The 14,125-nt window shown below is 48.9% G+C and overlaps 1 protein-coding gene across 1 annotated transcript in view; it reads left to right on the top strand.

Moving 5' to 3' along the window:
- Positions 1-4,495: 4,495 nt before the first annotated feature.
- The window catches only part of PLOD1 (procollagen-lysine, 2-oxoglutarate 5-dioxygenase 1), a 34,837-nt gene continuing 25,207 nt past the window's right edge, over positions 4,496-14,125 (top strand). The window contains exon 1 of the mRNA XM_006866379.1: positions 4,496-4,581. Coding sequence (XP_006866441.1) covers positions 4,506-4,581 — 76 coding nt within the window. The 5' untranslated portion in view covers positions 4,496-4,505. The remainder of the gene's footprint in view (positions 4,582-14,125) is intronic.

The raw sequence follows: 14,125 nt of genomic DNA, 5'->3' as shown, positions 1-14,125 counted from the left end.
AACAACAACATATATGCATACATTGTTGCTGTTGGTAGCTGTCATGGATCCTCCTCTGACTTGTAGCAACTCTACACACAGTGGAAGAAAACATGGCTCCGTCCTATGACAGCTTCGTGATTGGTTGCAGATCCACAGAGTCTGCGTTGACTGACTTTTGTAAGTAGATCACCAGGCCTTTCTTTCTAGTCTGTCTTAGCCTGTAAGCTCAGCAGAAATCTGTTCGCCACCCTAACACTGTGCAAGTCTCCACTGCCAGATGGTGGTGGCTGAGCCCGAGGTGCCCTGGCTGGTAAATCAAATCCCGCTCTCCTGACTGGAAGGTGAGAATTCTGGAAACATGTTGCTGCTACTTCTGTTAGCTGTCGCCACTTGACTCTGAGTCATGGTGACCTTATGTATAACAGAACAAAATGGTGTCCAGTTCTGTGCCATCTTCATGAACTTTGTATGTTTGGGTCCATCTTGGGGGCTATTGTACGCATACAGAAATACATAGTTCCTTTCTCAGAAATGGTACCATATAATACACATGTGAGTCTTACTTGTTTTCACTTAACAATTGGAAATTCTACTTCAGTTGTTATTGTTGTTATCCATATAAAGGGGACTAAGCGACAGTGGGACAGATAGATGGGTCTAAAGAGAGGGGGTTGATGACAGTCACCAGGCAGCACAGAGTGTGACTATCCCGCTGAGACCTTTGCTTTTCCTTCACAGTCAACAAAAGAAGAGGAAAACATGAAGAAAAGCCCTCATGGCCCTGGGCAGCTCTTCCTAGGCTGGTTATTGTGAGGACGTTTTCCCAGAAAGGCAGAGTCCTGTGACTTTAAGAGATCTACACCACGTGCAGCACGTAGCAGGAGTAACATCTGGGTAGCAGCCACCTCTAGTTAAAGAGACAGGCCCTTCTTCTGAATAAACTTGGACCAAGTTCAAGGTCTAGCAATTCGGTGAAGAGTGATTTTCTTTTCTGACTTATAACTGGAGACTTGGTCCCTTGGAAACCCTACTGTCTGGGGATCCTTAGGGCCCCAGCAAATGGGGATTTAGAGCTGGGTTTCAATCCTGCCTCCCTGATTGTGGTCCCACAAAAGCGCTAGTGGTTTTACTTCTTAGAGCCTCAGTGTCTTCATTTTGAAAACAAGGGCTATGGGACTTAACTCAGAGGGCTGCTGTGGGCATGGCATAAGCGAGAGCTTTGAAAATTGAGCTTTTTCTCTTCCTCTGTGCTCACTCCTGCACTTCCTTCTAGGAGGTTCTAGAATCTCTGTCTGTATCCTCCTAAAACAAAACATCCGGTGCATTCTGGCACCAAGTCTGATCCCCAGCTGCAGGAACTTCCTGCCCTGGATCAGAGATGAGAGGTAGAGCCTGTGATCCTGGGCATGCTTCTCTCCTTTACTTGCCTGAGTCCCTTTGGGCCTTCCTTCTACCAGCTGTCCGATAAGCAAAGATTGTCTCCAAGATTCCCAGTGACTGTACCCATCTTCTATAAATAACATGTGTTGGCTTTGTTTGGCTTGTACAAATGATATTAACTTACTGTAAAAAAACAAAAGGAAAAATATAAAATATAAACAAGGAAACAACCTTTACCCACAATGCCTATTGTAATCACTGTAAACATTTGGGTGTGATTTTCTTCCAGCACTCTATTCATGCATATGTCTATTTTACCAAACAAAACCACATCTATTGCCATAGAGTTGATTGCTTGGGTTAAAGAACAGACCGACTCTACAGAGTTTTCTTTGCTGTAGTCTTTATAGACGCAGATGGCCAGGTCTTTCTTCCTCAGTGCTGCTCAATGGGCCTGAACTGCTAATCTTTGGTTATCAATCATTTGCACCATCCAAGGATCTATCTATATCTTTAAGAACATAACTTGACTAAATGGGATCATTCTGTATATACTGCTGTCCCCACATATTCTATTGAGAGTGTGTTTCCTTTGTCAAAGCAGTTAATTTTTTCCCAGCACCTACCCTGGCATTGTGGGTTAATGTACCAGACTGCAAAGCCTTTTGAACTGCAAGGTCAGCGGTTCAAGCTCACCAGCTGCTCCTTGGAAACCCTATACAGGGTCGCTATGGGTCAGAACTGACTCGACGGTACTTAACAACAACAACATATATTGTGCTCATGAGGAATCTGTACCTGGACCAAGAGGTAGTTGTTCGAACAGAACTTGGGAACACTGAATGGTTTAAAATTAAGAAAGGTGGGCAGCAAGGTTGTATTCTTTCACCATATTTATTCAACCTGTGTGCTGAGCAAGTAGTATGAGAAGCTGGGTTCTATGAAGAAAAACATGGCATCAGGATAGGAGGAAGACTCATTAATAACCTGTGATATGCCTATGATACAACCTTACTTGCTGAAAGTGAAGAAGACTTAAAACATTTACTTATGAAGATCAAAGAGCACAGCCTTCAGTATGGATTGCATTTCAATGTAAAGAAAACAAAAATCTTGACCACTGGACCAATAATCAACATTCTTATCAATGGAGAAAAGATTGAAGTTGTCAAGGACTTCATTCTTCTTGGATCAACTATCAACACTCATGGAAGTAGCAGTCAAGAAATCAAACGACATATTGCATTAGGCAAATCTGCTACACAAGACATTTTTAAAGTGTTGAAGAGCAAAGATGTCAGCTTGAGGACTAAGATGTGCCTGAAGCAAGCCATGGTATTTTCAGTAACCTCAGATGCATGCGAAAGCTGGACAGTGAATAAGGAAGACCATAGAAGAATTGATATATTTGACTTATGGTGTTGGAGAAGAATATTGAAAGTGCCATGGGCTGCCAAAGAACCAATAGATCCATATTGGAAGAAGTCAGCCAGAGTGCTCCTTGGAGGCCAGGATGGCCAAACTTCGTCTCTCATACTTTGGACATATTGTCAGGAGGGACCAGTCACTGGAGAAGGAGATCATGTTTGGTAAGGTGGAGGGTCAGAGAAAAAGGGGAAGACCCCCAATGAAATGGACTGGCCAAGTGGCAGCATCGACGGACTCAAGCGTGACAACAATAGTGAGGTTGGCCCAGGATCGGGCAGTGTTTCGTTCTGCTGTGCATAGGATTGCTATGAGTCGGTATAGACTCGATGGCACCTAACGACAACAAAACATATTTTCTGTTGTATTTGGTTCCCTGACGTCCAAGACATTCCTCATTCCCTAGCTTGTGTCTTCTTCTGGCAAGCTCCCTGCCCCACTCCAATCTTACCCAGGGCTGTACCCACTGACCCAATTCTGCAGCCCCACTGGTAGGTGTCTGCCTAGGAAAGGAGGCCTTTCTTTCAGGATCCCTACCTAGTCTAGGTTCCTTGAGTTCTTTGTTGAGCTGTGGAGAAAACCTTGTCTGTGAGAGGCCCTAAAGCACATTAGCTAATACTCATTCTTTCACTCATTCATTCAACAATGAGCCCTCAGGAGCTTGACTCACAGGGACACAAAGACAAATGAAGAGAGTCTCTTTAGATTTCTGCATTTTTTTGTGGCCAGGGTCACGGCAAAGGGTGTGGGTACCTCTGAACACATTTGTTCTCGCCCTCACTTCTGGACTGGACTCCCAGGTCCTTCTAGGGGAGATACAGCCCTGAAGAAGGCTTCAAGAATGCTAAGGGTTGGCAAAGGAGAGACATTGCTCTGTATGGTGTCCAAGTGAGAGTGAATAGGGATGGAAGAGTCCAGGTGGGAGGTCCACCTCCTAGCATCCCCTGTCCCTGCAAGCCTGGACTCCCACCCTCTGGGTTTGCTGCTTTTGTAAAATACGCATGTTGTAACCTTAGCTGCCTTCCATGGAATTTTCTGTGGATCAAACGTAAAAAATAAGGTGAACTGCTTCAAAAGAAGAGAGCTACAGAATCGGAAGAACTTTCTAATCCAGTGGCTAAAATTTATCCGCGTCCAAATCCAGACTCTGTCTACCGGCTGTGGGATTCGGGGCAAGTGATTTAGATTCTCTGAGCTTCAGCTTCTTTCTTGGTCAAACAGGGCATAACAATGAGGGCCACCCTTGGGTTTGTGGAAACCACCAAATGAAATAAAAGAGCTGAGACTTGGGGGTGGGGGCAGTTCTCAGTGCGCATGACCCTATGATTGAATGCTTTTATGTTTCCAATTTACAGGTGAGAAAACAGACTCACAGGTATTGACACAGTAAAGTCTTGGCTCAGACTCTGGCCTATAAAAATTGTGGTTGCCTCCCCCTTCCTCCTTCTCCGTGTCTCATCGAACCACGTTGGAGTCAGCACGGAGGGAAGCTCAGACACTAGCCCCTGACAGCTGTCCTCACGCTGAAAGGCCTTGGAGAGAGAATATCTGCACGTAAATCTATTCCCTGGGGGCGGGAACGCCAGGGAGGGCGGTGCGGCACCGCCCCCGGGGCGGGCCCAGTGCGTGGCAGCAAGACCGCGGGTAGCGTCGCGAAGTTTCCAGCCCTCCAGCCCTGCTAACGGAGGCCGGCCGGCAGAGCACCCTTGGGTCCCGCCATGCGGCCCCTGCTGCTCCTAGCCCCGCTGGGCTGCCTGCTCCTGATCGAAGCAAAGGGTGACGCCCAGCCGGAGGGTGAGGCGCGGGCCGGGCTCGGGCGGGTCGGGGTGGGGTCGGTAAGGGAGACCGTGGGTTCGGGAAGGAGTCTGTGTTCCGGCCTCTTGACCACTTACTTAGTGGTGATTCGGACAAATCGCTTACCCGCTCGGGACTGCAGTTCCTTCTTAGTGTAGCGTTTAAGGGAGGGTGAAGACCAGTGTTAGAGTCAGCGCCTACCCCACTGTCATCGAGTCGAGATTCCGACACCTAGTGAGCCTGTAGCAAAGAGTAAGAAAGTAGAACCGCTCTTTTGGGATTCTGAGACTGTAAATACTGACGGGAGCAGAGCAGACAGCTTCATCTTTCTCCTGTAGAGAGTGGCTGGTGCGTTTGAACCGCTCACCTTGCGGTTAGCTGCCTAACGCTTCTACTCCTGTGCCACCGGGCTCATCAGTATCCAAACCAACCAAACCAAACTGGCTGCCATGGAGTAAATTATGACACGTAGTGACTCATTCCGAGACTGTTAAATCTTTACATGAACAGACAGCGTCATGTTTCTCCTTTCGGAGGGACTGGTGGGTTTGAACTCTTTCTTGGGTTTGAAGTGCTGGCCTTGTGGTAAAAGTCCAATGCTTATCCCACATAGTCATATTACTACTATTAATTACTACTGGCAATGACTACAATTTATGGAGGGCTCACTGTGGACCAGGCTTTGCTAAGCACAGCACACTGGCATTCTACCTACCAATATTAGAATCCTTCTATCACCCCAGTTTCCAGCTGGGTAAACTGAGGCTTCAGAGTTGAATCATTTGCCGAAGGTCACACAGCTTGTGGACCTTGGAACCCACGTGTGTGTTTGGTTTCAGATCCAATGGGCCTGACCATAGGGGTCGGGGCTGGTCAGGGTGCGGGGTGGGCCTGAGGTGGAGGGGTCGGGGCCTGTGTTCCTGGAGGCAGTTTGCCTCAGTGGTCTGCTGAGCTCCCCACCAGATGGGTATTGTGCATGAGAAAACTGAGGCCCAGAGAGGTGAAGCCCGTCGTGGAGTGGTTGGGTGGAGGCTGAGACTTGTCTAGCATTCTATTTCCCCAAGCAGAGTGGATCTCAAAGTGGACCCCACTCTCCTGACAAGTTCCTGAGAGCCCCAAAGAGGACACAGACTCACAATTGAACAAACTTTCCTTGGTGGTTCCTTCTCCTGGGTGCTCCCCCTCCCTCCTCCTGACCTGGAGAACCTGGGAGCCCTGATGGGCAAAGAGAAGGGATGGGACCCATATGGCTCTTCTTGTGGCAAAGCCAGAAGGTGATTAGTTCCCACTGGGTTTGATGGTCTGGCCTGCACATGGGGGTGGCAGGGTGAGGGTGGGTGAGACCTCACTCCTGGTGCTGTTACAAGGATTCTATGGGGTGGGGTCTGTTGGCGAGGGGTCAGCCTGGTGCTTGGCCTGGAAAGGCTCTCAGCAAAGGGCATTTTCTCTCCTGGGTTGTGCCAGGTGGGAGAATTCAGGGCTGGTCCACTCACTGGCTAGAAGCCAGGAGTACTGCAGTCGTCTCCTGCTTCCTCCCTGACTCTCTTTCCTATGCTTCCGCTATCATGGACGCCATCCTGCCCAGAAGAGAAATGAGGTCTGTCCACACTGCCCAGAAGAGAAATGAGGTCTGTCAGGGCTGGTCCACTCACTGGCTGGAAGCCAGGAGTACTGCAGTCGTCTCCTCCTTCCTCCCTGACTCTCTTTCCTATGCTTCCGCTATCATGGACGCCATCCTGCCCACAAGAGAAATGAGGTCTGTCCACACTGAAGCGCAGAGAGGTGAGGCAGGCATGGACGCCATCCTGCCCAGAAGAGAAATGAGGTCTGTCCCACACTGAAGCACAGAGAGGTGAGGCAGGGAGGAAGCAGTCAACAAGAGAGCTTTAGGTGCATGTGATACAGGACCACCTAGGTTGCTGCTGAGGGTGAGGGCAGGATTCAGGGGCCCACTAAGATCATCTGAGAAAGTGCTGAGCTCTTAGTGATGGACAACAGGCAGCAGGTCCCTAGGCAGGGCTATCCAATCACTCTCCAGTGAAGGCCTTTTGCTTCCCTTGTCCCACTGAAACTCTCTTGATAAGGAAGGAATTGTTAGCCCCATTTGGTAGATGGAGAAACTGAAGCCCTAAGAGCCTGAGCTTCTGGTCTCAGGTTGCCACTGCTGGTTGGAAAAGAGTTGATGGACTCAGACCTGGCTCCTCATTCTTGCTGGCCCCACTTCCCACGTGGGGGAGGCTGGGCCTTAGAAACACTACTAGGGGCCTAGGGGCCGCCCAGCTTCCCAGGACCCAGCTGGAGTGGGACCCTCAGCTACTTGGACAGAAGGACAGAGTGAGGTGGTCACTTTTCCTGCAGTTTGTACATCCAGAGAGGCCAGCTCCTCTCTCCCCTGGCTACTCTGGAATCCCTGAGCAGCACTAGGTGCTGGGATGGGGCAGGCCCACAGATGTGTCCTGTCTGTCCCTCTGGGCACAATGAGACCATAGTGGGGAAGGGAGTTTATTATGGAGTCTTGGGGAGCTGGGGGTTGGGAAAGAACTCTTGGCAGCTAGTATACCCTCTTGAGTGAACACTTGTGGACATGGATAATGGATTTAGAATTTCGTTTTCTCTCTTAGGGAGATCCCTGTCTGAGGGAAGATGTGGGGTTTCTTCCCTCTGTGGATTTCCAGTGTGATGGAGGCCAGTGTCTGAGGGAGTAGACTTTGCCCTTGTCCCTGGGTATTTCCTAGACAGAAAATTGTTGTCCAGAAAGTAACATCTAGAGGATGTCCAGACGTCTGAGGGGAACAAGAGGGTCAGGAGGCTTGGGGCTCTGCTTTGCAGCTCTGGCTGATCCTCTACTTTCCCTGGACTCAGTCTTTCCTTCAGGCCTCGGTTTGGCCAGCTGTGGTCTGTTAACCGCCCACTTTAGAGACCCAGGATGTCAGCCAGGCTTGGGTTGGGATCCTGGTCCTGCTATTCCACAGCAGGGAATGAGACTATCCCAGGAGTCAAGCAGACCCTGGAGCGGGGAGAGGAAGGGTTGGGGATGTTGGAGGAGACCCGAGGCCAAAGGATTGAGTGGGGGCCAGACCCTAGAGGAACCAGATCCTGGGAGGTCAAGGTTGGCTCCTGGACCCTGGAAACCCCCATCCCCTGCTGTTCTGCTAGATCCCATTTATGGCTTCCATTCAAATCCACGGAAGAGGCAGGAAGGGGAAAGACTTTAGTCCCACGTCTTCAGCAGACTGGTGTGTCTCCACAGTGCCCGGGACCATCACTGCCCTGCATGGGCTGGGACGGCTTCTTGGAGGGCTGGGGGGGGGAAGTAGAATGAGGAGGAGAATGAGGATTGCTGAGTCACACTTGAGTTGTCAGCCTTTTCCTCAGGACCCCAGAAGTCCTTTCATAGTCCTGCTTTTTCTTCAGGGATCCCCTTCTCCCAGGAGCTGCTCCTCCTCCAGACCCTCGAATGTCCTTTCCACATCAGCCTTGCTCTCCATCCCTGATCCCAAGGCAGCACTCCCGGGCATAGCTCCCATTGAGTGTGGAGTTACCTGGAATAAGAACCCACACAGTCCACAGTCAGGCCCTGTGGATTAGCTCACAGGCCCTGTGGATTAGCTCCCCAGACTCTTCTGGAGAAGGATAAATGAGTAGCTGCATTCTTCCCATATTACAGGAGGAAAAACTGAGACACAGAGAGACTAACAGGCCCTGCAATCTCTTTCCCAGACTATTCTGTTGCCTCTCGTGTTGAGCCTGGAATGTGGTTCTATGCCTTCTAGGGAAAGCATTGGACTTTGGGCAGTAGGCCTGTCGGGGCCCTGGCCTTAGCCCAAGGCAGGCTGCGTGGATCAGACAGAAGGCAGCTGGGCAGGGCCCTGGTTCTTGGACGTCCTCCACATTGAGGCCATATGGATTACCCGGAGCTCTAGCAGGGTCTGGCATTGAGTTGGGAGGAGACTCACCATGTGATGGGAGCTGAGTGCCCCCACCGGGAATGTCTGGAAATGCTAGATTCTGTCTGCAGCTGGGAGTGTCTGGCATTCGGGATGTCGGACTCTCTTGGGCAGTGAAATGATGGCTTTAACAGCATGGACATTTGAAAAGCCACTCAGTGCTCAGTCTCTTATTCAGAGGTTCTGTGCCCTCAGGCAGGTTACTCAGCCCCTCTGTTTCGATTGTCCCTGACTAATACATAGAGTTTTCAATGGCAGATTTTTTTGGAGGCAGATTACCAAGTCTTTCTTCCTAGTTGGTCTGAAAACTCTTCTGAAATCTGTTTAGCATCATAGCAACACACAAGTCTTCACTGACAGATAATGGTGATTACACATAAGGTCCATGGACTGGGAATTGAACCCAGGTCTCCTGCATGAAAGGTAAGAATTGTACCACTGAGCCATCAGTGCTGGGTTTGTCACTTGTAGTTAAAATGCCACCTACCTCACAGGGTTGCTTTGAGAGTTACACTGGGCAATTGATATGACATGCTTCCTATAGTGCATGGTGTTTAGTGATGGCTCAACAAATGGTAGCTCTTACTAGAGTTATCTTTCCAAGTTGCGCCTTAAGGTCAGACATGCCTTACCCAGGCTCAGCCCCAGCCACAGGAATCAATGGAAATATAGAACCAATGGCATAGCTCTGGTCTGACACAGAGAAAAGGAGCAGGTTTGCACTGGTGCATCAAGCGCTGGGCAACCATGATGTTGTTGTTGTTGTTAAGTGCTGTCGAGTCGGTTCCGACCCATAGCGACCCTGTACAGGGTTTCCGAGGGTGTAAATCTTTACGGGAGTAGAAAGCCTCATCTTTCTCCTGCGGAGCGGCTGGTAGTTTCTAACCGCTGACCTTAAGGTTCGCAGCCCGATTCGTAGCCACTACGCTACCAGGGCAACCATGATGTTGTTGTTGTTGTTAAGTGCTGTCGAGTCTGTTCCGACCCATAGCGACCCTGTACAGGGTTTCCGAGGGTGTAAATCTTTACGGGAGTAGAAAGCCTCATCTTTCTCCTGCGGAGCGGCTGGTAGTTTCTAACCGCTGACCTTAAGGTTCGCAGCCCGATTCGTAGCCACTACGCTACCAGGGCAACCATGATGTTGTTGTTGTTGTTAAGTGCTGTCGAGTCGGTTCCGACCCATAGCGACCCTGTACAGGGTTTCCGAGGGTGTAAATCTTTACGGGAGTAGAAAGCCTCATCTTTCTCCCGCGGAGCAGCTGGTAGTTTCGAACCGCTGACCTTAAAGTTCGCAGCCCGATTCGTAACCACTACGCTACCAGAGCTCCTTAGGGCAACCATGATAGCACACATAAAATACTGCACCTGAGACCTGAGAAGATGTGATTAAGGAAGGCTTCCTGGAGGGAGGCGGATTGGGTGCTTCTTTAGAGGGAAGGGCAAGTTTTGTAGATAGAACAAGGGTGTAGGGTACAGGGTGGGGCAAGAAGCACTTGGCTGGTGTACTGAGGTGGTTTGTGTGGAAGTGTTGGCTGATGTTAGGGTCGGAACAAACTCATCGGCACTTTACAACAACAATAGGTCTGTTGTTGCTGTTAAGTGCGATCGAGTCGATTCCGACACTTAGTGACTCTCTGAGTTGGAACCGACTTGACGGTGCAACAAGACCTTTTTCCTTTGCTGAACTATCTTCAGCAAAACTTTATTTTCTGACGATATTAATAATATTCAAGATTATTTTTCTTTGGAGTGGGCACAAATATGGATCGCTTATTGGTTGACCTGGAAGCTGTCTTCCAAATTCCTTAAAGCATAGGTGAGTAAGAGCTTCTAACATCGCATCCTTGTCTTGAATCATCTTAATGGCATTCCATCAATTCCTGGAGTCTTGCTTTTCACTTTAGTGTAGCTTGGACATCAGTGGCATCAGTTCTTGATCATATGCTATCTCCTGAAATGGTTGAATGTTGGCCAATTCTTTTTGGTACAGTAACTCTGTGTATTCCTTCCATCGTCTAATGTTTCCTGTGTCATTCAGTCCTTCAGTATTGTAAGTCAAGGTTTGAATTTTTTCTTTCAGTTTGACACATCTGGGCATGTTTTACCCTTCTTGTTTTCTACCTCCAGATCTTTGCACATATCATTATAATAGTTGGCTTTGTCTTCTTAAGCTGCTTTGTGAAATCATCTATTCAGCTCTTTTACTTCATAATTTCTTCATTTACCTTTGGTTATTCTATGTTTGGAATCCTGGTGAGGCGCTGTGGGCTAATGCCTCAGACTGCAAAGTCGTTTGAACTGCTAGGTTGGTGGTTCAAGCTCACCAGTTGCTCCTTGGAAACCCTATACAGGGTCGCTATGGGTCGAAATGGACTCATTGGCACTTAACAACAATTCTATATTGCAGAGCAAGTTTCAGAGTCTCCTCTTACATCCATTTTGGTCTTTTTTACGTTTTTAATGACTTTTGGTTTCTTCATGTATGATGGCCTTGATGTCATCCCGTAATTCTCTGGTCTTTGGCCGTGAATGTTCAATGAAACGATTCTTTTGTTAGGGTGGTCTTTAAATTCAGGTGGGATATACTCAAGGAGTCCTGGTGTGGCGCTGTGGGATAAAACACTGGACTGCAAGGTCAGTTTGAACCACAAGGTCAGTGGCTCAAACTCACAGCCACTCCTTGGAAACCCTATACTGGGTCACTATTGTAAGAAACATAGTCAATACCAACAATTCACTCAAGAAATCCAATCTGTACTCATTTTAGCAAGAGTGAGGTTTTCTTTATTCGATTTTGCAAAATCGGTCACCCAACCCAGTAGATACAAGCAGACACACTGCATGGCCAGCCTGCAAACAGTTTTATTCCCTTGTCTCGAAAAAGCCAAGGTAGTGTAGTGGTACGAATCGGGCTGCGAACCTTAAGGTCAGCAGTTCAAAACTACCAGCTGTTCCGCTGGAGAAAGATGAGGCTTTCTGCTCCCGTAAAGATTTACGACCTTGGAAACCCTGTACAGACTTGCTATGAGTCGGAACCGATTCCACGACACATAACCACCAACACCACCAGTTCTACCATCTAGCCCAATGGCGCCCATGGTTTTAATGACTAGTCTTATTTAAGGTTCTTAGTCCTAGTACAGATTCCCTCCCCCCTTCCGTAATTCATCCTGCTTACAAAGCCTTTTGAACTGCAAGGTCAAGGTCAGTGGTTCAAGCTCACCAGCTTGCTCCTTGGAATCCCTACATAAGGTTGCTGTGGGTCAGAATCAACTCAGTGGCACTTAACAACAACAATAACAAATCCCTGGGTGTGAATCAACAACCTGTGTCTGGTTTAGCAATCTCCTGTGGGCCCTTTATTCCTGAAGATGGCCTATCTTGAGAATTTCTCACACTCTGAGTTGAAACAGACTCGATGGCACTTAACAACAGACAGCATACTTCCAGTGGTACTTTGTCACTTGTGGACTTGTTTTACTTTTCTTCAGTGCGGAGTTAGCATATATAAAGTGCTTAGAATAACAGTGTGTGGCATAGAGAAAATTCTCAATCAAGCCATTATTGCGCCTATGATTTGGAAGCAGGAACTTGAGAACGGACCCTGGAGACACTCCATCCCCCACCCCACCATCCTGACTTCAGGAGCTCTTTTGGGAATCCCTACTCTGGCACATTCCACCCATGAAATATGACACCCTTCCTGTCCCCAGCAGCCCTGTTGGCCAGAGGGCCTCAGAACTGACAAAGCTGGTGGCTCCGCCCCTCCACACCTGGGCCGAGCCATCCCAGGCAGGAGTTGGGGGAGCCCTTTCTCTAGCATGAACAGCAACCCTTCTTTCCAGACCTGGGTCAGATGGTGAACTCCTCTCCACGCCTGCCTGTGACTTCCCCTGGGGGAGGACACCTCTCTTCTCTCTTCCCCAAGACCCCTGGGCCCACCCCAGGCTGTGGCGACTATCTGATTTCAGCCAATCCCCCTATGGGCTTCTTGGCTCCAGCCCCCTGCTCTAGGAGAATGCTCTCTGGAGCTCCCTCCTCCACTCTGCAGGCTCCACCCATGGACCTCTTTGTGCTCTGAGTTCAGGCTCCTGACTTCCTGGAGTGGGACTGTGGGTGGGCTTTAACCTGCATGCCCTAAGGTCTGATGGATGCTTGGGTCTCTTACCCACCAATCATCAGTCCTGGACTCTCTAGGAACTAAGACTCAAGCAGTTAAATATGTGTGCTGCAAAGTGGGGATCTGCCTCAGGCTCTTGGAGACCAGAGAGAGCTGGAGAAACTTAAGAAAGCTTCATAGAAGTGGGGGCTGGGGGAGGGGAGGGGTGGACGGCAGGGAGAGGGGCAGAGTGGGTGTTAACCATCCCTAACTGGGATCTGAGGGAAGGATTGGGTAAGAGCTGAGAAGGAGCCTTGTTAGGAGGGAGGGGAGGAGCCCAGCAAGGTGTTATCCTGAGCTGGAGGTGGGCCTGGAGGAGGAGACTGGTAAATCACATAATACTTGGGGTGAGGGTGGGGGTCTTTGAATGCCTGGGCAAGATGTTTAGCTCTCACTGATCTATACCAGTAACAGCTGATACTTGGGGAGCTCTTAGCATGTGCCAAAACAGCCTGGTAAGGACATCATATACCTGATGTTCTGTAACCAGTCCAGCAGCCCTGAGAAGTGGGGACAGTTATCCCCGTTTTATAAGGAGGACATTGAATCTCAGAGAGATGGGAACTTGCCCAAGGTTACACATCTGCTCTCTCTGTCTCTATACTGCCATAATGAAGTATTATGAACTGGGTGGCTTAAAACAAAAACTAGGAGAAATTTATTCTCCTAGTTTGGGGTGTCAGTTTGAGAACGAAGGTGCACCTCACACAAGCCACTGCATTTTCAGTCACCTCATATGCATGTGAAAGTTGCACAGGGATTAAGGAAGACCATAGAAGAATTGATGCATTTGAGTTATGGTGTTGGAGGAGAATATTAAAGGTACCATGGACTGCCAAAAGAACAAACCAATCTGTGTTGGATAAAGTACAGCCAGAATGCTCCATGGAAGCCAGGACAGCCAGGCTTAGTCTCTCATACTTCAGATAGAAGAGTCCCTGGAGAAGGATGTCATGTTTGGTAAAGTGGAGGGTCGGAGAAAAACAGGGAGGTCCCCAACTAGATAGACTGGCACAGTGGCCGCAGCCATGGGCTCAAACGCAGCAATGACTGTGAGGTTGGCACAGTACCGGCCAGTGTTTTGTGCTGTTGTGTGTAGGGTCGCTATAAGTCACTGCTGACTCTATGGCATCTAACAAGTTCTGGAAGCCAGAAGCCCCAAATGAAACTATTGGCAGGTTATGTTCCTTCTGAATGCCCGAGAGGAGGTTCCTTCCTTGTTTTTTCAGCTTCTAGTGGTTGCCTTCAACCCTTGGCATTGCTTGGCTTATGGAGACATCGCTTCAGTCTCTGCCTTTGTGTTGTATGACGTTCTCCCCTGTGTCCATCTGTGTGTCTTCATGTGGCCGCCTTCTCTCATCTGTGTCCAAATGTCCCTCACTTTATAAGGACACTAACCATTGAACTGGAGCCCATGGTAACCCTTGTTGTTGTTGTT

This window comes from Chrysochloris asiatica, unplaced genomic scaffold (genome assembly GCF_000296735.1).
Source record: "Chrysochloris asiatica unplaced genomic scaffold, ChrAsi1.0 scaffold00090, whole genome shotgun sequence".
Lineage (NCBI taxonomy): Eukaryota > Metazoa > Chordata > Mammalia > Afrosoricida > Chrysochloridae > Chrysochloris > Chrysochloris asiatica.
This window is presented reverse-complemented; position numbering and strand designations above follow the sequence as displayed.